The 22,387-nt window shown below is 51.7% G+C and overlaps 1 protein-coding gene across 6 annotated transcripts in view; it reads left to right on the forward strand.

The window, feature by feature from the left end:
* Positions 1–2,996: 2,996 nt before the first annotated feature.
* Positions 2,997–22,387, forward strand: part of LOC138165376 (MAP kinase-interacting serine/threonine-protein kinase 1) — a 43,019-nt gene continuing 23,628 nt past the window's right edge. For 3 of the 6 annotated variants that reach the window (XR_011169347.1, XM_069093647.1, XM_069093649.1), the window contains exons 1-5: positions 2,997–3,213; positions 13,338–13,522; positions 14,640–14,727; positions 17,468–17,569; positions 21,214–21,311. Coding sequence is in view for 5 of the 6 variants with exons in the window: in XM_069093647.1 (XP_068949748.1) it covers positions 14,712–14,727; positions 17,468–17,569; positions 21,214–21,311 (216 nt within the window). In the remaining variant the exon portion in view is untranslated. The remainder of the gene's footprint in view (positions 3,214–13,337; positions 13,523–14,639; positions 14,728–17,467; positions 17,570–21,213; positions 21,312–22,387) is intronic. The other 3 variants (XM_069093648.1, XM_069093650.1, XM_069093651.1) reach the window with 3 other exon arrangements.

The raw sequence follows: 22,387 nt of genomic DNA on the forward strand, positions 1-22,387 counted from the left end.
AAGGGAGGGGAAAAGAGTGGAGGAAGAAAGAGCAAGGGAGGGGAAGAAAGAGAAAGGGAGGCAGAGAGCTAAAGGGAGGAGGGAAAGAGTGGAGAGGAGAGAGGGAGGGAGGGAAGGGGAGAGAGATCTGGAGATCTGGGATTTCATCTGGGGGAGCTCCCCCTGTTTCTCTTCAGCTCCCCATCCAGGCAGAGCAGGGAATCACGGAGTCCTAGAGAGTGGCTGCCCTGTTCTACACAGCCTGCCCCTGAGGTTGGCTGTGGGTCCCACAGGTGACCAGCAGGCTATTTCCCCAAGGTTTTAAACCTCAAAGGAGGCTGGATGGAAAAATACTGGCGGGAGCCCCGTGACTTATCTAGTCTTGTGCAAGGGGAGGAAGGCAAAAGGGGGGGTGGGTGGGGGGGGGGGGCCTTATGGTGTCACAAGTTCTCTCTGGAAGGATACTGCAGGACAGCTGAGAAGACACAATTCCTGGGAAACAGAAACTTAAACAGAAAAGCAAAGTAATATGCAAATGCTGAGATTGTCTGGTAGAAAGGCTCTGAGACACACCAGATGAGAGCCTGATTTGGAATCAAGGAGACCTGGGCTCAAGCCTTGCCCTTCCTGGGTAAGTCACTGAACCTTAGCCTGCCTCAGTTTCCTGATCTGGGCTCACTTCACCTCCCCCTCCCCCCCCCCCCCCTCCCCGCCCCGGGCAGTTGACTGCTGCTCCATTTAGAGTTCCAGGGATAACTTGGAAGGGTTGCGGTTTCTAACACTCTCTCTCTTGAGTCTCATGATCCCTTATGAATCTGGTCCCTGAGAGTTCTTTCTCCCTTAACAGAGTCCCCACCATCTTTGCTTTGGGTAGAAGAGTTAGTGATGGACAAATCACTTCCAGCTGGTGTTGCAGTGGATGGAGCACTGGGCCTTGAGTCAGGAAGACCTGAGTTCAAATCTGGACTCAAGATGCTTTCTAGCTGTGTGACCCTGGGCAAGTCACTTTACCTCTGCCTGCCTCAGTTTCCTCATCTGTAAAATGGGGATCATAATAGCACCAACCACCCAGGGTTGTGAGGATCAAATGGGAAAATATTTGTAAGAGTGCTTAGCACAGTGTTTGGCACATAGTTGTGTTCTATCATGCTATTCCCTCCCCCGAGATTCTGCCCTGGAGGGCCCAACTGCCTGTAATAGTGGGAGATGGGAGAGAGAATGGAGATAGTGTGTTATTCTAAGGAAATGCAGCCTGCTGAGCTAACCTGGGAAGGTGGGAAGCTTTATCCTTTCTTAAGGGGCATCCACATATGCCCAAATGAGGACCCTGACAACTCCTGGTTAGGACAGGCCCCACAAGGTATTTAAACTCAAAGGAACCTTTACTGCCCTCTGACCCCCATCCCACCCCAAAATTGAGGAATCATTATCTAATCAAGAACATAGAATGTTGACATTCAAAAGGATCTCAGTGACTATTTAGGGTCCTCTCCTCCTGCAGAACCAGAGGGGAAGGAGCTAGTTCAGGATCCTGCAGCACCTCAGTGTTAGGGTCAGGGCTGGAAGCCAGGGGTCTTAGAGGCTGCTAGGTAGTCCAGTGGGTAGAGCCAGAAATACCTGAGTTCAAATCCAACCCCAGATGCTTAACTTACTGTCTAGCCCCAGCCCATCACTTAACCTCTGTTTGCCTCAGTTTCCTTAACTGTAAAATGGAGATTAATAACAACACTTCCCTCGGAGGGTCACTGTGAGGATCCAATGAGACAATAATTATAACCAGTCTGGCAGACAGTAGGTGCTATGTATATTTATTCCTTCCTTCCTGTTCCGGATATCCCCCTGCTTGCCCTCTGTCCCATTCACTTCAGGGACCCTTCAGTCATTCCAGGGCTCATTCTAACAGTCACTCCTGATGTTTTCATTCATTTCCTACTTTTGACCTCTGCTCCAGGATCACCAGAAGCCCCGTCCCCCTCCCCCTTGCCAGTATCTTCTCTCTACAGAATTGCTTCATAGATGTCCTGTGTTCGTTTGTGTACCTGCAGTTTCCCCCAAGGTATCGAATAGCTAGAAATGTAAATAAATATCACCTTGAGGTCTGCAAGGCACTTTGCAGATGTGATCTCCTAGGATGCTCCCATTTTACAGAAGAGAAAACTAAGGCAGACAGGTTCAGTGACCTGTCCAGGGTCACACAGCTAGAAAGGGCCAGAGCCTGGATTTGGACTCAGGTCTTCCTGGCTCCGGACACAGCGCTGCTTCTTCAGGGCAGGCAGGGACTGCTTCCTTCGGGCTGGCACTTTGCCTAGCAGGCCCTCCCTTCATAAATGTTTGTTGAGTGGCTCCGTGAAGGAGGCGGGAGGCTGTGAAGTCGTGCCACAAGGACAGTGGCTGAGCTGAGGACTGGATGCAGATCCTATCCCTGGCACTCCGACACTGAGACCTTTAAGGGCTCTCTCATCTGTAAAGTGGGGATAATTCTTACGGCGCTCCTTAGCACAAAAGTGGCTAAGTAACCTGCGGGGCCTTGTCCTGATCGTAAAGGAGCTGCGAGAAGGTCAGCTCCAGCTTTTAGCCCAGGAGCACCCAGAGGGAGTGTTCGGTCTTTTGTATGCAACAGGTGTCCAATCAATGCCAGCTGATTGATGATTACCCCAAAGGTTCTGGAATCACTCCCAGCCAGTCACTCACTCACTCCACCTGTTCGTGGAGATCGGGATTCTCCCTGCGCTTAGCACAGAGTAAGCGCTTAATAAATGTCCACTGATTGACATAACTCCGGATCACCATACCAGGAATACGCCTGGTATATATACATCTTCCCCAGATCCTAATGCGCCTGCGTAAAACTGCCTCTGCCTCCGCCTCGCGGATCCTCAGGGTGCCTGCGCTCCCCTGTCTGAGCCGCCCCATTCCTCTGTCCCGCCGGAGGAGGGGAAGGGGCGGTCCTCGTGGAGGTCGGGAGGGATCAGGGCGCAGGCGTAGCCCCGCCTCGAGCCCACCCACCTAGTCTAGGACGGAGGAGGTTACCGGGAGGGGTGGGGGAGGTGACTGGAGGTCTTCAGAGCGCAGGTCCGAACTTGCCCGGCTCCCCTGGTTGGCTACAAGAAGACCCAAGGCGCAGGCGTGTCCCCGCTCCCTCTTCGCCCTCTGCTTCCGGGTTCCCAGATGAGTTTTGACTCTTCTGAGAAGACTTAGGCTCAGGACGAGCGGGAGACCGAGCAAGAAGCGGAGGTGAGAGGGGTCTTTGGGGGGGAGGGGAGTCTGAGAAGGGTCTCAGGGTGGAAAGGGGGAAACTGGAAAGGGTGCTGTGAGGAGGGAGCAGCGTTGGGAGTTGTACTTGCCAGAGAGGAGCGCTGTTGGTGGCCAGACTGTAGGAGGTCTGAAAAAGATCCGGGGGTCTTAGTGGACCACCAGCTCAGTGGGCGTCAGCAGTGGGATGGGGCAGCTCCGACAAAGCTCGTGGCATCTTGGGCTGCCTGGGAATAGAGAGAGCTTTGCTGCTCTCTGCCCACCTCAAGCCCCCTCAGGAGTGTTGTGACCAGTTCTGGCCGCTGGGATGGGTAGAGGTCCTCGAGGGGCTCTGTGGGAGACTGAGATGGAGAAGAGGGGGGATCCCAGAGGACTGCTGCACTGAGGGAGGCTGGGCCTGAGCTCAGAGGACAGAGCCAGGAGCGGAAGCTCCAAAGAGCGCCTCGGGCTGGATCAGTCGGGGGTGTCCAAGGATAGGACGGGCCCTTTGTCAGATGCCGGGGATCAGACTCCGCTTTGACTCCGAGGCTCCGATTCAGGCGTGATACGGCAGCGAAGGTGGGGAGGAGGAGGAGACCCCGTGTCCTTGGGTAGGGTCTTGGGTCACGAGGGCCTCGTTTTAGGAAGGATCCAACAAACTGGGCCGGAGGAGGGAGCCCAGGGTAGCGAAGGGCTTTAGGACCCTTCTAGAAGAGAATCCACCAAGGAGTTGGGGACGTTTCAACCTGGAGCAGAAGATCTTTGTGGAGGGGGGCCAGCGGTGTGGAGTTGTCTTTAAGAATCTGATCATGGGCAGGACCTCTGGCTGTCTGGTCTGGCCCCTGCACGCAGGAGGCTGCACCAGACCCCACCAGATGGGTGCTCATCCAGCCTGTGCTTGGAGACCCCCGAGGACGGGAGCCCACCATTTGTCGGGGCAGCCCCAGGGGACGGACTTAGGACTGGGGGAGTCACAAGTCGGGGTGTCCTGAGGTGGAATGGGAGGGCTCCTTCTCTTGGGAGGTCTTCAGATGTAGGCTCCACACCCCCTTGTTGGGGATGTGACAGAGGGGAATTCTCGTTCATGGACTGCTAGGACTTAGGGGCTTGACGCCCCTTCTAATTCTGTGACCTCAATGAGTGTGTGTGAGCAGGGGCTTTGCCAGAGGAGGCATTTGGCCGCTTTATGAAGCTGCTTAATTCATTCTATTGCAGGTGAGATAACCCACCTGGACCCTCCTGGGCCCTCAGCTGTGTTGGCTGCAGCTGCTGGGGCGGCTGTTTGGCATGCTCTCTAAATGCACTCAGGACAATCTGGGGCCAGGAGCACTTTTTCTTTGTAGAAGTCTCCCTGGCCCCCATGGAGAGCAGAGGGAAGCCATGGGGTGACATGTCTCACCCATTTGTGGCCTTCAGCATTTTTCCCAGCCTCTGGCCCCCTTTTGCTATTCCAGTTATCTGCTTGCTTCCTTTGCCTGTGGTTATCATATTACACGTAGGTCACAGATGTGTTTTGCAATGCCTGGAGGAATTTGGTGACAAGAAGGTGGGGTGGCATTTCTCAGCCCAGCACCTTAGGCACCTTCCCTTGCCCTCTGGAGTAGGCCACATCTTCCAGTGGACCCACCTGCTGGGAAGATGTAATAGTAATGGAATTTAAAGATCTCCCTGTATTGGCTTGGTTGTCGGGTTGAGTGTTAAAATCCAGAGTTTGGGAATCCCACTTGTGGGATGGACTTGTTGACATGAAAAGAGAGGGCTGAACTGAGAGGAGCTGGTGCTGTGGATTTAGAGAAGCACAATCAGAGGAGGAGAGGCAGAAGAATTTTTGGAAGCAGCATCATGGAGGCAGAGAGACAGAGAGGATTGCTGAGGGCCAGCTCGAGCTGCCCAGGACTTTTGAGAGCTGCCAAGGACATGGCTGTGATGCTGGTACTTTGTCTGTTTTGATGTTGTTTTGCCAGATTTGTCCACTGGTGAAGGACAGTGCTGTTGTTGCAGAGGTCCTGGAACCTTGCTGTTGGTTCAGGAGCCCCAAAGAAGGATTTTCTTGTTGTATGTTTATAGAAATCCTGGGAGAGGGTTTTGCTAATGTTTTCAGGGGTCCTGGGACTGTTCTACAGACAAAGAAAAAATTAATGAATACACTGGCAATATATCTTGTGGCCTTGTTAAGCTTTGTCTCACCAGAAACAGAGATTGCTGAGAACTTGCCTCGAGTCAAGATCAACAAAAGACCTCTCTTTGGGTATTAAATGCTGTGATGAAATCTTAACCTTGCTGTAGCTCAGGAGTAGATGGCCTTTATGCTCTCTACTTCCCCTTTTGAGAAGGTGCTTGGTGGTAACTGATGATAATTGTACTTCAGTTGTGATCCAAGGGTATTTTGAACCTTGGGAAGTTGTCTTTGCTTGGCATTACAGAAGGAGAGTGAGAAATTCTGTGGTTTTCTGGGTGTTTGTGAGCTACTCCTGGGCCCAGCAGGTTATCTTGGTGCAACCTCAATGAGCTCTGACAAGCTAGCACTGGGAGCATTCTCTCTGATGAAAAAAGGCTCCTCTCAGTGGTGGGGGTGGGATTAGGAGGGCATAAATACTGTGTTTGGCATGACTTTGTAAGCTGTATGGAAATATCAGGCTTGTGGATGCAGCTGTCTAAAAATATTCCAATTCTTTCTTAGAACGTGTGAAGGTTTTCCTCACATCAAGCATAAAATTTATCCCTGCAGTTTCTTGGTTCCTCCTCATTCTGCCCTCCTGGGCCACACCAGACAAGTCTTATTGGGCCCCATGACACAGAGCCCTTCGGACACTTGAAGACAGTTCTCATCTTTCCCAGGGCATTTTTGCAACTCCAGTGAAATGCCTGGGTTATGAATATGTGCACCTAAAAATATCCAGACTCTTCCTTCTGACATATCCCTGATCCTTACCCCTCTTCTCTAGTCCAAAGAACCCTCCAGTTGATTCTCATGTTATGAACTAAGGCTCTCCTTCTTGTAGTTCACTCATTGTCAGTCATATCCGACTCTTTGTGCCCCTATTTGGGGTTTTCTTGGCGGTGACACTGGAGTGGTTGACCATTTCCTTCTCTGGCTCATTTCTCAGATGAGGAAACTGAGGCCAATATGGTGAAGTGACTTGCCCAGGGTCACACAGCTAGGGAGTGTCTGAGGCCAGGTTTGAAGTTGGGTCTTCCTGGCTCCAGGCCTAGAGCTCTGTCCACTGCTCTCTCCTAGGCTCTCCACTGTCCTTCAGATATTTGAATCAAGTTATCATGTCCTTCAGTCATTTGCAGTCTGGAGTTTCTGGAAGACTTTACCATCTCCTATTTAGATTGTGAGCTAGAAGCCTTTAATGAACGGAAGGGAGCGAATATCTTCCTGTTTTATGTCCAGCTTGATAGTAAGACTTCTCAGAGGACCGGCCAACTTTGATCTGTTGTCTCTCCGTTAAGGAGTCTCTCTTGATTTTGACTCATACGCTGTCTGCACATGCTTTCGTTGTTCCTTAGAAGACTGTAAGGAGCGCTGCTCCACCAGAGCAGAGGCTTTTTGCAAAATCATTATAGTCCCCACCCCTTTCCCCTGGACTAAGAGACAGTATTGCTTGTGTTATTTTTTGCCATCTTCTGGTATTATAGAGTAGTTTATCTGCTGGTGTTGTCCTTGATTGCCACATTTCTTCCCTGTTTGCTAAGGAAAACCAGTATTTTCTGAGACCATTTCTAGGCTCTGTTGAGTCACTTCATTGATATAAGTTCCTGTATGTCAACCCCGAGAACAAATGACGAAAGACCCACAGAGGTTTTGCAGCTGCTGTTAACTATAAAAAAAAAACAGAGAGCTCCCCGCAGGTTATCAAAACCACGGTTAACTTAATAATAAAATAGACTAAAACCGAAGAGATAACAGCGGTGATAAGCAAAAGGCTTTCTTCATTTAGTTGGAGGAGGGAAACTAGACACGTGTGCCCTGCTTTAGTGCGGGCAGATCTCAGCGCTCATGCTGAGGCTATTCAGTGAGCTGTATAGCCCTGACAGTGAGGGGTGACAGCAACAGGGAGACCAGTTTGATTCATAGCAGGATGAGTACTGCAGGTGCTTGTCCAGGCTCAGGGCCCACCTGGTGCTGGTGTGAAATGATTCTGGGATTTTGCTGTGACTGAGACCATCCAGAGGGTGAGTAAAAAGGATTGTTGTTATGTCAAACTCAAGGCATAGCTTGCTTGCTGATCCTTAGCTCTGGAAAACAGGGTGTCTCCCAAGAGTAAAAAGAGAGGGACAGTCTGGGCATGGGGATCCTGACACTTACATCAGTTGAATGTCCATAGGATGTTCCTACTTCTGTTTCCTTTTTCCCTTTTCCTTTCCCCTTGCCCCTCCCCCCTCACTGTCTCAACCCCCTTCCCCTTTCTCTCTTTCACTCTGTTTCTTTTTCCTTCCCCTCTCTACCTACTTCTCTCCCTTTTTGGGTTTCCCCTGACTTCTCCATGCCCTTTTACCTTGCCCTCCCTGTCTGGCTACTCCTTAATTTCCTCTGAGGGATCATCACCCATGTTCTACCCCCTATGCATATATTCCAAGGTTCTGTCCTCCTCCTTCTCCCCTCTCGTGGTGACCCATCCATCTCACCTCTACTCCCCTCAATGTCCCACTGCATATCTGCTTGTGCCTTCCTCTGTGCTCCCTAGAATCCCTGCTCTAACATTAAAAGAAAAAAGAAAATCCCTTCATTTTAGACTTCTTTCCAACATTCTGGCCCCCTTCTGACCCTCACTGACACCTGCTTGCCACCAGATGAGCCTCTGCCTCCTTGGCCTTCCTTGCCACTTCTGGCTGTACTTTCTCTCCTAACCGCCGAGCTGGTGGAGTATGTCCCATCACCACACCCACACTCTCCTGTCCTCCCTTGGGGTTTGGTGGAGCCATGGTTCTCATTCACCCTAGCTCCTTGTAAGGGCCGGTGACTGATGCCCAGCAGTCTCCCTCCTTTCTCTGTGCCTTCAGTGCCAGCTTCAGTCTCCCTTTTCACCCCTATCCCAGGGGGCTCCAGCAGCAGCTGACATTCCTTCTGATTCCCCCACTTCACCTCAGCCACACACAGGGATAGTCACTCTTACTTTGCCATCACCCCTCACGTTCTTCCTCTCTGTCGATGAGCTCTGAGATGCTCTTCCAGTCACTCCCTCCCCCCAGTGCCTGCCTTTCCTCCTCACTCTCACTCCCATCCTTTCACTCCGTTCTTTGCCAAGCCAGCAAGTCTGTTCTGCTTCCTCTCGAAGCTTTAGTGAACTGTGCAAGGATGCACTGCTACCTGCTTGAGGGTCCTTGCCCTCTGTCCTCCAGTGCCTTGCCAAGCCGCACTCCTGGATCATCCCCATCATCAGTGTTCTGTGCTCCTCCCCAAGTACTGTTGAACCCGGCTGGAGGAGAGCCTCGGTCCGCTTTTTCATCCCCCTTGGGCTCTCCCTGCAGCAAGGCAATCCCGGTAGTACGTCCCCCTCTCCCCAGTGGTCATTCCAGTGTATCCCTCCTCAGGCCTCCCACAGGATCTGCTCCACTCACTCTCAGCTGTTTTCCATACTTCACATTTTACTGAAGCAGTTGAAACCATTCACTGAGAGCTTCATCATCCACCCTTCTCTTCATTTGATAACCCATCACTATCATCCCCCACTGTTTCCTCCTTTACTTCTGTCTCTGACAAAGAGGTAGCTCTTCTCCTCTACATGGGGTAACACCAACTACTTTACCTGTACCCTCAATCCCTTCCCCTCCCGTCTTTGCCTCTGATATCATTCTTTACAATTTTCAGTTTCTCCCTCTCTCCTTGGTTCCTTCTGACCTGTCCTTTCAAAGAAATCCTCACCACCCTCTGGCACCCCTTAAGCTCACACCCTGTGACCTGCCTCCGTTTCTGACAAAGCCCTTCTCCTCTCACTCTCCTGAGCCCTCTGCCATCTGGCTCCTGACCTGATCCCTTCACTGAGACAGCTCTGTCCAGAGTTACCAGTGATCCTTAGTGGCCACATTCCTCCGAGTTCATCCCTCGTCCTTCTTGACGGCTCTCCTACACCTATGTCACTGACCATCTGTCTCCTCCGGGTTTCAGTGACTCTGCTCCCTCCTGGTGCTGCTCCCCGGCCAGTCTGTCCTTCTCCGGCTCCTTGGAGCTGGAGCTCCGCTTGTCCTCTGACTACAGAGTTTCCGGAAGCCCTGTCTGTCCTGAGTCCTTCTCCTTTGGCTCCCAGAGGCTTAATTATCTCCTTGATGCAGAGGACTCCCAGATCAAATCTAGATGTCTCTGTCATTTAAGGCTCTTTTTCTCCTGGCCCCTTGGTGCCTTTCTGGCCCTCTTACACCTCTGAAGTTACACATCTACTAATCATCTCTCATCACCTGTGTCGTATATACCCAGCAGTTTGCGTGTCATCTCCCCCATGAGATGGGAGCTCCTTGTGGACAGAGCCCATGGGTTAGCCTTTTTTTATATTCCCAGCACTCAGCACGGGGCCAGGCACACAGTAAGTGCTTAATAAATGCTTGTGGACTGATTGGCTTGTCTTTCTCCTGAGCTGAAGTTCCATGTCAGTAACTGATTTCTAGGCTTTTAACATGGGTGCCTCCTGGGCACCTCAGACCACCCTCATTGGCCTTACCCCAAAGCCTCCCCACTTTGGAAGGGCCTGTTAAAGCTGCTTTTGGCCAAAGCTCTGGGCTCTCCACACCCTGTCATTGATGTACATGCCTTGGCTCCCTTCTATGCCCTCTGTGGGCCTGCTCCCACGTGGCCCTGCTTCTCTGGCCTCCAGCCTTCACCCGACTCTCTCCCACTCCCGCCTGCCTCTCCAAGGCTCAGCTGAAGCCCTGCTCCTCTCTGCCTCCTTTCCTGATTCCCGCCTCCCCCTCTCCAGTTACCTCCTATCTACTTTTAAAGGTTTTCTGTGTCACTCCGCTTGTAGCAGCTGCTTCCTCCAGCAGGACTTCAGCTCCTTGGGAGCAGGCCGGCTTGGTCGGGGGTATTGTATCCAAAGTGGCTGGCACTTAGGTGCTTAATCAGTTTGTCGCCCTCTCCATCCTTTCTCTTTCATTTTCAGGGTGATTTGGGATGTCAATTTTTGAGGAGTGTCTGGGATTGTTTTTTCTTCCACCAGATCTTTCCTCTTTGCTCAGCGCTGTGATAGGCATTCAGCTGTGCAGATGTTTTTAAAGTACCTCCTGAGGGAACAGCATTGTGCTAGGCCTGGTGGAGGTATGTAGCTTAGATGTGACCCTTTCCCTTTCCTCACGAAAGACAGCATGTCACCAAAGGTGACCTACACAGAGATAACCAGCATCCCATGATGCCTCAGAGAGGGGCTTTGTGATGCCCAAGCACAATCTGTTTGTTTCCCAGTGGAGGGGTCTGGGCAGGCTTCCTGGAAGAGGTGACATTTGGCTTTGGGCTTCAGAGACTGAGGAGGGATTTGCTAAGCAAAAAGGATATTCCAGGCAGAGGGTCTGGAGTGTGTTTTGGGACTCATTGGGGTATAGAGGATATGGGGAAGGACAGAGGGTGTCTGAAGAGCGTTAGATACATTGTAGGGGGGCTGGATTCTTGTCCTAGACTTGCCACTAATTGGTTCTTTCCCTGACCACGCCTCAGTGTTGTGTTTGCAGAAGCAGGGGTTTGGACTCACTGGACTTGACAGGGGTCTTCGATCCTTGGGTCCTAGCACAAGTTGGAGAGATCAGGAGAGGTGCTTGTGCAGTGTGGGCCAAGGGGGAATAGAGCCCACAGCACCTGTGACCTGGCAGGCTGCCTCTCTCTGGCTCTCCCCTGCCTCTGGCAAGCAGGCTGCAGGCTCTAGAGGGAAGGCAGATTTCAGCACCAGATGGATGGGTCTGTTTTCATCGCACAGAATTAAGGCATCTAATAAAAGCTTGTTAAACTAACGGATTGGAAGAAAAAGTGCTGAGGACAGTCTCCTCGCGTGGTTTGTGGGCCCTTTGCTGTGGGCCCCTTGGCCTTGATCAGGCTGCCTGGGCCCTTCAGTTGCCGGGCCCTGTGGCTTGGTGGGAAGAGCTCTGGACATAGATGGAACCTGAAGGAACTGGGCCAGAGAGTTTGTTCCCTGAAAAATCACTTCACCTCTCTGAGACTCGGCTTTGTCATCTGTGAAATGAGAGTGCTAATAGTCCTTGTGCCACGTCCTCACCAGGCTGTTGAAAGGTCAGCCAAGAAGCAGTTATTAAGTTCCTGCCATGTGCTAGGCACTGCCCTCAGCCCTCAGGTAACCCTTAAAGCTCTCCAGAAATATGAGGTGGGTTGAGTCCCTAAAATGGCCCCTTTGATCTCCAGCTGTTGGCCGTCTTTTATTAGCAAGTCAAGCCAGCCCCATTGGCTTCTCTCTTGGCTTCTGGTCTGGCAACTATGAGGATGTGACTAATGGAGAGATGGTGTTAATTATGGTCATCACAGTGACAGGAGGGCTTCCTCTTTGCTGCCCCTTTGATTGGTCTGAGAACTTCTCTGCCTGCCTTCTTTGTGAATGCTTGCTGGGGACTGCATGAGTTCAGGGACCTGGATTCAGGAGGCAAATCTTGGGTGAGGAAAATGCCTTTTTTTTTTTTAAATTACCTTTTCTCTTTGGCTTGGGGCCCAATCATAGACTGTCAGAGCTGGGAGGGGCTTTGGTGGGTACAGGTCTAATACCTATCTAAGAGTCCCTGTATCTAAGGAGCTTTCTGGTTCTGACAGCATTCTACACAGAGATGATAATTAAGTCCTTGGGAGCTGCTGAGATCCTAAAGTGAAGTTGTACAGAGGGAGAAGAGAGAGGACTCAGGATAGAGCCCGGGGGATATCTACAGGTAGAGAGGGGGGCCCAGAGGAGAATCCAGCAAAGGAGACAAAGCCTTGTACACAGTAGGTGGTTGATATTTGAAATTTATCTCCACTGTGCCAGACCCCTCAGTCTGACACCTTAGGTCCACGTGCCAGGGTGCTGTGACTCCTTATCTTGGCCTTGCCGTCCCTTTTCCCTTTGAAAGTCACATGTGTCACCCTCTACACTCAGTCCTTGGTGCTCACTGCTTGGAACTTCAGTCAGCAGCTTCACTTCTTGGATCTCGAGCAGTACCAAGAGTATAAGATGCCTAGACATCTGGGAAACTGGTAGTACAGTGGTTAGAGCCCTGGGCCTGGAGTCAGCAATGCCCACAGACAGCCAGCAGCTGTGTGGCTCAGGGCTAGTCGCTGGACCTCTCTGACTCTGAGTTGTAGGGCAGGTGCAGAATGGAAGGCGTTTCCTCCTGTCTGCCTGAAATCATAGGCGAAGCCAGAAAACACTGATGCGTAATGTACATCAGTATGAACTAGTGTTTATTCTCCTTGTCTGCTCCCCTGTAGATGCTAACAATGGAAAACAGGAGGGAGAGACACAGAGGGACACAGGCTCTGTAAGGCTGCATGGCTGACCCGTCACTGGCAGGCCACCAGCTGGACCCTGCTAGATCATTAAAAGGAATTTTCTGTTTGAATGAGAAGGGGGTGAGACATGACTGGGTTTTTGACGTGGTGAAGAGTCTCCATTGACAGAGGAAAGTCCAGAGCGTCCTGATAGCCAAGTAAAACTGTCCATCTGGTGGTGGGAAAGATCTTTCAGACATTTTTTTAATAGGGGCCCAGAAATTACGCTTGAGGTAGAAGAAGGAAGTACAAGCTTGAGGGTGAGGAAGTGGCCACAGCCCGTTTGGGCCCTGGAGCCTTGAGACAGAAACCATCTTGGAGGAGGGAGCTCAGACGTCCCCAGGCCTGTGGTTCGGCAGTGCCCCTGCCACTGGCTGCGCTGGGCCCAGCCTTCCTGGGAAGTGCCTGCGGTTTCTCCAGAGTCATCCCAGAGCTCTTTCTCCAAGGGTCTTTCTTCCTCACTCCTTGGTTGCCCTCGGTGCTTTAGAGCTCCATGTACCCTGTGCTCTAGTTGGTGGACTGGGCCTTTTTCATGCTCACATGGCTGATGATGGAGAAGGTCTGCACATGAGTGTGGGGTAGGGAGGGGTCAGTCGGGTTCCCCCTTCTCCAGAAGGGGCACGTGCGCCCTCCTGCTGGGACCCTCTAGCACACACTTTTTCTTGGTCTCTTTTAGATGCCACATGTGGTGAGGTACCAGCAAACTGGGGAACTGAACACTCACTGCACTTTTCAGGTGAACTACAAGGACCGATGAAAGCAGCTCCGGAGCCGCATAAGAAGAGAACAGGCCGGCCAGTCTCTATCAGCTGAGAACCAGACTCGCTTGGGCTCCGTCTTCCCCTAGCTGAGGCAGCCTAGGTAAGAATGGCTTGGTTTTTGAAGTGTTCGAGGTTGCTGTTTGAAGAGATCGGGGCTTGGCTTTGGCCCGGCCAGGGCTGTTCTGTGAGGCTGGGGGCTGGAGGCAGCGCCCAGGTTAAGGCTGATTTGGGTTGTGAGGGTTGGCAGAGGCTCTCCCCTGGGTTTCCCACAGGGGTTTGCTCTCTGTGGCTTCCCCTTCTCATCTCCCTTGTAGTCATGATGGAAGCTCCCCACACAAGCTCCCTAGGCTCGGTTCCCATGTGGTGGCGTGCACGGCTTCCTCATCACAGAGACTCTGCGTGTGTTAATTGTTACTGTTAAGCCCTCTGCTGATGAGCTGTTGACTTCCCCCTTCTGGTTATTGGTATCACCCTGGGACTAGAAACCTCTGAGTCCTCTTGGACTCCTCAAGCCCCATCCCCATCATGGCCGGGGAGATTGCTTGAGAGAGGCTTGGGGTCAGGACTGACCTGGCCCTGACTCTCAGCTCAGCCCCTGCTTTGGTCCCTTCCTATCTTCTGTGCCGCAGCTCTCTCTTCTGTGGAATGGGAATAAGCACGCTTGTGCTCCCAGCCTCCCTGGGATCTTCAGAAGATAGGACTTTGTAAGTGTGAGCTGTCATTCCTCCATTGCCAGGCGCGCTCTGGTCTGCCTGCACATGGCCTCTTCCCTAAAAGCTCTGGGCCTGTCACCTCTCTTTGGTCCTCTGCATAAGGTTTTCCGTGTTTTGTCAGCCTTAAAGCTGATGTAAAGTAGGAATGTGTCTTGTAGATGTGTGGAGCACGTCTCCATCCTGCCCATCACTTAGGCTCCAAACCTGTCTCTTGCTGCCTGTATCTTGTCTCCTGACACCATCACCACCTTGATGCAGGCCCATGCCACCTCAGCCCTGGACCATTGGAGTAGCTGCTGGGGGCGTCTCTCTGACTCAGGTCTCTCCTCATTCCAGGTCTGACTGGGTGGGAGTCTAGAAATCTCTAAAATCAGGAGCCCAAATTTCCTAGGGAGAAAGACCTGGTTTGTGTAAGTGAAGAGCTTTTGGCTGCTGACCCTGACACAGAGGAGGGTGCGGCTCCGCCTCCTTCACACCTTGTCACTCCACTTGTTTCCTTCCTAGTCACCAAACAGCTCTGCTTCCAAGGAAAGTGAACCATGTCTTCTTCCTGCTGCTCCTTCCTCTGCTGAGACCATGCAGAGTAGAGCAGGTACTCCCCCGGCTTTCCAGGCTTGAGGCTTCGGGGTCGAGTGTGTGTGTGTGTGTGTGTGTGTGTGTGTGTGTGTGTGTGTGTGTGTGTGTGTGTGCGCGCGCGTGCGCACATGGGAGTGAGTGTGCATGCATGTGTGCGTGTGTGGGGGTGTTTGTGGGTGCGTGTGGGGGTGTGGGTATATGCTGTGTGGGGGTGTGCATAGTTCCAGCTTGGCTGTGTGCAGGCATGCTCATCCTGCAAGGGGCTGTCTTAGCATTTCCATGATCAGAACCACGGAGAAGCAGAACTGGTTCACCTTTCTGCCCAGATCCTAGGAATGTCTTAGCCTTTCTGGTGGGGTGGAAGATGCCTACTCCTCTCCTGCGGGTCCCCCTGGCTTTAGGCTGGCCTTCACCACCTCAGTCACATGGTGGTCAAGGGAAGGGAGGAGGGGGATGAGACAGCCCCAGATCCACTGGCTTCTGGGCTGGTCCTCAGCCTCCTGAAGAGCTGAGCTGGGTGCAGGAGGAGACCAAGGCCCCTTTCTCTGTGTTGGCTGCCAGGGGCAAGGGGAAGCTGCAGCGGTCCTAAGAGTAAGACCAAGAGGGGCACTGCCTCCTTGATCTAGTCCCCCCACCTTAGGGAGGGCTGAAGTCCCCTGAGGGACCCCCTTGCCTGGCTGTACTTCTTCCTGCCAGCCCCTCGTGGGAATGTGCCAGGTCTGTGGGAAGGGGTGAGCTCCAAGGGACAAGGGATGATTTTTCATCTAAAATTTGTAGATAGTTGGCGTGAGTGAATGAAGGAAGGATGGGGGAAGAAGGCACCTCTCAGAGCTCTCCCAGGTGTGGGACGCTCCCCGGAGCGCTTGTGACTGCTCCATGAAGTTGATTGCTGAGGCCTCTGGTAGGGTCCGTGACTGTGGATAATGGAGACAGAGCTGTACTTAGGTTTGACTTTGCCCTTTGGACCCTCCCCCAGATTGAGCTGTCAGACACTTGACTGCTCCACCATCCATACTTGAACATTGTGGGATTTACCAAGTGCCACATTCCGTGTGTTTTCTCCGAATAGCTGTTCTGTGCTTGTGTATGGGAACAGTCCGAAGAACTGCACCAGCGGGCATCAATCTTCCCAAGCAGGCTTGCCATTTCTTTGATAGTTTTCAGCTGGGGTCCTTAGAGAAGCACATAGACCTTAGGTCTGGCTGAGGCACAGGCAGGCAAGCAGCTCGCCAGCTTCCATTTTAAAGTCCCAGAGAAAAAAACGAAGCCTGTGTTTATTGAAGGTTGGTCCAGAAGACTCTCCTTCTCTCTCTCCAGCCCATCAGTGCACCAGGGCCATTATTTCAGAAGGATGTAAAGGTTTAATTGCCCAGGTGGGGATTTAGACACAGAGACTTCAAGAAATCTTATTATTTCCAACTGCAGGCAAAGAGCGTTAAGCCTCCATTCTGGATCAGTGTGTGGTCTGTTCTATGAGTGATTTATCTTTAACCAGGCAAGGCCCTCGCTATAGAGTCTTAAAAGCAGCCCCATGATTGGTTACTGGCACAGGATTTTATTTATTTCCCTCTTTCTACCTCTTGGTCTCATTCCTGCTTTCTTCATCACTCCCAGTTTGGTGCCCCTGTTCATCTGTCTCATAGCCACTTTGTCCTGATCTCTCTCTTTTTCCTCTCTCTCTATCTGTCTCTGTCTCTCTCTCTCCATCTCTATCTCTCTCTCTTTCCTCTCTCTCTCTCCCCCCCCCCCCCCTGTCTCAGTGTCTCTCCCCCTCTATCTCTCTCATCCCCCTACCCCCATCTTTGTCTCTCTCTCTGTCTGTCTCTCTCTCTTTCCTCTCTGTCTCTATCTGTCTGCCTCTCTCTCCAAAGGATGGGAGTCAGGTGCTTTTCTGAGAGAGGACACCCAGAGGCCTGAGCTAGTCCTTGATCTCTGGGTATGTCTGCCGGAAGGGGCTGCATCTCCTCTAGTGAAGGGGGCTTGATCTTGCTCTCTACTTTGGACATCAGAAAGGGGAATGTCATGTTTCCCCTCCACTTTCCTTGACAGGAAAGATTTAGTCCTAAATAATTCACTTATTCCTCCATGCCCAGTCTGTCCTGGATGATGATTACTTCTGCGTTTTTCTCTTATAAGATCATAGGATTTAGGGCAGAAAGAAATCTGAGGAATCCAGTCTACCCTGATGCCTCATGTTTGTCTAACTATCAAAGATTTGCCAAACTCTATCAGTGCCCACAACAGCCTTGAAGATGGAGGGAGGGAGGGAGGAAAGGAGGGGAAGATTATTTTACAGACAAGGAAACCGAGGTAAACACTTGCCCAGAGCAATCAGTGCAGGATTGAGACTCTGGGCTCTTTACCTGCACCTTCTGCCACGTCTCATGTGCCTTCTGGCCTTCTCTTTCTAGATCTCAGATAGAACAGCCTCCCTTTCTGGTGCTTCAGATGCTGGTCTGGGAGGCCTAGGTGGAGGTGGGTGCTCTGGCCCTTCCTGGAGCTCTCTGTCTGTGGACTCACAAGCTTTTTTTTAATCCTGCTTGCCTGTCTGAGTTTCTTTTCACAGTTAACGATCTTCTATAATGGCTTTGCCTTTCATTTTGCCTCTGGGGCAAAGCAAATCAATAGTCCTTCTTGTGGAGATTTAACAGGCAGCTTCCCTGTGCCCTCCCTGGCTTTTCCCTCTTCCTTTCTCTAGGGCTGGGAGGGCGGGAGGAGCAGCCATTGACTTTTGTTCACTCCCCTCTCCCTCCTAGAGATGGGCAGCAGCCAGCCCCTTCCTATCTCTGAAAGTGGCACCAGGAGAAAGAAAAAACGGAAGGCCCGAGCGACTGATTCCTTGCCTGAAAGGTTTGAAGGTCAGTTGGATGTTTTTCTCTCCAAGCCTGGATGTGGTGACTCTTACCACTGCACCCCAGTGGCACAAAAGCCATGGTGATTCTGCAAGACCAGCTGACTCAGCTGCCACAAATCCTAGAAGCTCGGTAGCATGTGGTCCAATACCACCCCCTTTCCCCTCATGGCAGATCTGACAAGGGGCCATCCCCCTCCCAGGCAGAATCTCTCCAAGCTGTTCCTGCCCCCCTGGGACTCAACAGCCTGATCCCTCTCTCTGTACTTAAAGATAGGATGTTAGGGTGCAATCAAAAGGAGGGAAGACTGAAGCCCAGAGAGAGGTTACCACAGTAACCAGCAGTTGGCAAAAGGTCAGACCTAGGTTCAAGTCTCAGCTCTGATGCTACATGACTAGGGCCTGGTGACTCCATTGCTCCCTGCCTCAGTTTCCCCATCTGGGGATATCGACACTTGTACAGCCCTTCCGTGTCATCACCCTCATTCTGACTTCAGGTTCCTAGGTCACTTCTTTGTTGCATCTTCAGTGAGTCAGGGCTGATAGGAGGAAGAGTAGCCACCGGGAGGTCATGAAACAGGCTGATGCCGGGCACTTCAGGAGGCAGCAGGACTTGCCCATGGCCACACGGCTCATGTCAGAGCTGGGACTTGAACCCGAGCCGGCCCTGACTCCATGGCTAGATACTAATTTATAACCCTAAGCCAGCCATGTATAGACTCTGAGCCTCAGTTCCCTCATTTGTAAACTGGAGATAAGGGTACCTGCGTCCCAGGGCCAACGATCAAATCAGATAAAGTGTAAACCAAAAACACTAGAAATGTAGGCTGTTGTCAGCCACAGCAAAAATACACAGTTAAGCAAAACCCACCCACTTCCTAACCACTTCAGACGGCTTTAGCCCACATAGGCTTGTCCCTCACTGCTCTCCTTACAAGAGAGGAAGTGGGTTTCTGTATCATAGGCTTCAATGGCCGGGCCCTAGGAGTCCTCCCCATTATTCAGAGCTTCCTGTTGCCTCTCTCTAAGTTCTTCCTTCTCAAGAATCTGGCTTCCTGCCGATGCCTGCCAGCCCCTTCTAACTCTCAAGTTCTGGGAGTCCTGGAGGGTGGCCAGGGCACTCAGGTTTGCCTGGGCTAAGATGTAGTCATCAGACTTGTCGAGTTGGGATGGCCCAAGGCTGGGAAGGAGAGCCTCTGCTCTGGGCGGCCAAGTTGGGCTTCAGAAAAAATGTTGGGCTGAACTGAGTAAGATTAATTTTAATAGTGGTGATTATAATGTTTTATATGGGTTCAGAAAACAATTTCTTAAGTATAAGATGCAGGAGAAATGATGAGACCGTCATTAATGTGGAAAAAAAGATCTCAGGGCTTTCGCAGTCAGTCGTGTGCTGTGGTGGCCATGAAAGGCTTTGGGGGCCTACTCCTAGAGAGCCCCAGTGTCCAGGATGAGGTAGAAGGCTGATCCTCTGCCATGAGTGGACCAGGGCTGGTGCAGCCACTTTGCTGCAGGCTGGGACCTCAAAGTTTAGGAGGATGTTGACATTCTGGAGAGTGTCCAGAGGAGATGAGGGCAGCCAGGGTAGGGAAAAGGTGGGTGGCCCTGTGGGTGGTGCCAGGTGAGGGCTCCTGAAGGCAATGTCTGGAGAAGGCAGGATGCAGGTGGGATGGGATCCCTGTGCCCAGGAGAGGGGAGAGACTTGGAATGAGGGACCCCCTCGGTTCAGGGGGAGAGCGGCTGAACTTGGTCAATGGTTCTGGGTTCATATCCCAGCTCTTCCATTTGCTCCCTGAATCACCTCAGGCAAGTCAGGTAACCTCTCCAGGCCTCACTTTCCCCATCTTGAAAATGAGGCTAGACCTCCAAGGTCCCTTTCAGTTCAGAATCTTCGCTCTGCTTGACTCCCAGGGATTGAACCAGGAGCAATGGAGGGAGATCCCAGAAAGGCAGATTAGTGTCCTCTTTCACAGTGAGAGCTGTCCCAGGGAGCTGGTGCTGAGCTCTCCATGTCTGGAGGTCTCCAAGGAGAGGCTGATGGTATAGAGGAGACTTTTGTTCAATTATTAGTAGGATCAAATGCCTCCGGGTCCCTTCCAACTCAGATTCAGTGATTTTGTCTCTTCACAGTGACTTGGGGAGAAAGATAGGGCTGGGATGGTGGATTATCACAGTTTTAGAGATGGGGAACCTGAGACCCTGACAGGAGAAGTGGCCAGCTGGGGTTGCACAGCCAGCAAGGGGCAGAAGTGGAACTGAAATCTGGGTGGTCTCCTTCCCCTCCGCCTGCCGCCTCTTTCCCACAATGTACGTTCTAAGCTGAGGGCACTGGTGGTGTGTGTGCTACTCGGATGTGAAATGAGAGGGTGCTTCCTTAGGGAGCTGGGAGAACACGAGAACCATCTCCGAGTGGTGGAGTGTTCACAAAAAGGCTGCCTCAGGAGGCCGTGCCCATCCCTGTCCCTGGAGTGAGTCCCTTGTTGGAGGTTTTTTTGTGGTATATTCTGGTTCTAGCCTGGTTTGAACTAGATACCTCCTGGGGTCACTTTCTGCTCTGAGGTTTGGAGATCCTTGGTAAATAGTTATGTTAGGGTTAATTGAACAGAGTGGCCTCCCCTTTGTTTCATTCCTATAATGAATGTAATCCCTTAGCACTTCTAGCCCTGCTTTCCCACTTTGTAGACTGAGTGGGCAATTGATTTTTTCCTAACTGAGCCTTCTGTCAGTCAGGCAAGGATAACTTCTGGTCCCCCTCATGCGGATTGGCTGTTGTATAAGACTAATTCCAAACCCCTGAGTCCATTAGGAGATATTCATGACATCATCTCAAACCTCCAGTCTAGGATTTGAGCAGGATTGGGGGCATGGGGAGCCTGCAGGGCTCAGTTTGGTGCTGGGTGCCACCACCCCAAGGTTTCTAGAAGTGTTTCCCTGCCCACAGGCCTTGCTTCTTCAATGAATGGGATCAAAGGCATTTTGTACAAGCACAACTGGGTTTTTCATGAGTCAGAGTGATAAAGATTGAGTTGCTTAGTAAGAAGGATTGGGCTCGGACTGAGGCTTCATGTCAGGATGCCTGAGGGGTACAAATTACAGAACAGAAGACATGGGCAGCCAGTCAGGGGAGGGTGGGAGCATCAAACCTGCTTGGGCGTGCGGATGGTTTGCCTTTCCTTTGGAAGGCAGCCCAAGCTGCTCATCCTGCTTGTGGAGTTCTTGGGCCCAATCCAACTTGTGCCTTGCCACAGGCTGGCTTTCATAGGAGGCCCAGCCTGACTCAGTGGCTGGAGTGCCAGCTACCGAGAGTGACCAGATCCCCGTCTCATCCCATCTCTCACTCTGGGCTGTATATTGGGCAAACCACCAGCCCTCCTGGTATCTCAGCTTCTCTGTGCGTGAGATGATATCCTAATGCATGTTCTGCCCAGAAGTTTGTCATGATTAACTCCTCATTAAAGGTCACCCAGTTTAGCAGTCCTCTAGACCAGCCCCCTCATTTTACAGATGAGGAAAGGCAGAGAGGGCCCAGCCTGCCAGGAGTAAGTCACAAAGGCAGGATTTCATCTTCTCTTTGCTGCTGCCTAACTGGAGAAGCTCAGCTCAAAAGGACATTCCCCCCTGATGGCCTTTTTCCTTGCTTGGTGTCCTTACCAGATTTGTATAGGCTGACCTCTGAGCTGCTTGGAGAAGGTGCCTACGCCAAAGTTCAAGGGGCTGTGAGTCTTCAGAATGGCAAAGAATACGCAGTAAAGGTGAGTGGCCCCAGACGGGCAGGCCCAGGTTTGTCAGCAGGCTTCTAGCTGATATTAGACCCACCTTAGAGAACAGTTACATCCTTTGAAAAATGAATGGAATGCCCGTAATTCCTCCTGTTGGGGGGGCTGAGGTTAGTGGATGGCTGGAGCTTGGGAGGGCTAGCTTCAGGGCTCTAAACTGACTGGGTCCCTTCACACTGATTCCAGCACCTGTCTGATACACCTGGAGGGCATGAACCACTCCAGATCAGAAGGCCCTAGGACCAATCAGTAGTGGCATTGGGCCTGAGTAAGATAGGAAGACCCGGGGATTAAAAAAGAAAAAGAAAATGGTTGTGTCCTATCTCCTCATCCTGCCCTTTGCACTCCTCTTCTGGGATAGATTACCTTTCCCTCCTGTTTCCATCTGTTGAAAACTTTCTGTGAGGTCCAGGCCACAAGGCCTTCCCTGTGACACTGTTAGCAGGCATGACCTGGAGGAAGGTTCCACAGCGGAGGCCAAGAAGAAGAAGAACCAGGAGCAATGGTTATCAGGAAGGTCCAAGGAAGACAGAGTATCTAGGGCAGGAGGGTGATGGACAATGTCTGGTGGCTGTTAGATTTGGCTGGTAACTTTAGGGAGGGAGGTTTTAGCTGGGAGTCCAATTGTGGAGGGTGTCCAAGGGCGTGAGAGACACTTGTAGATGGCCTTCTGGCTAAGAACTGGAAACTAAGGTGTTCCCATCAGTCAGGGAACAGACTTATGGCCTAGGCATGTCATGGACTCTAAGAGATGATGAAAGGGATGGATTCAGAGAAACCAGGGAAGACGCCTATGAGCTGATGCAGAGGGAGGTGAGCGGAGCCAGGAGCACAGGTTGTACAACATCATCATTGTAAAAAGTGAGAAAAACTGAGAGACTCGAGAGCTCTGATTAACACCATGACCAACTGCTGTTCCAGAGGACTAATGACAGATGAATTATGCTGCCCATCCCCTAACAGAGAGGTCATGGGCTAACTGCAGAATGAAACACAGCCTTCCACATGGTTAATGTAGGAATTTGTTTGGCTCAACTGAATGTTTCTCACGA

Source organism: Petaurus breviceps, unplaced genomic scaffold (assembly GCF_028583685.1).
Source record: "Petaurus breviceps papuanus isolate PSGF00001 unplaced genomic scaffold, PetGlider_PUasm1.0 208, whole genome shotgun sequence".
Classification (NCBI taxonomy): domain Eukaryota; kingdom Metazoa; phylum Chordata; class Mammalia; order Diprotodontia; family Petauridae; genus Petaurus; species Petaurus breviceps.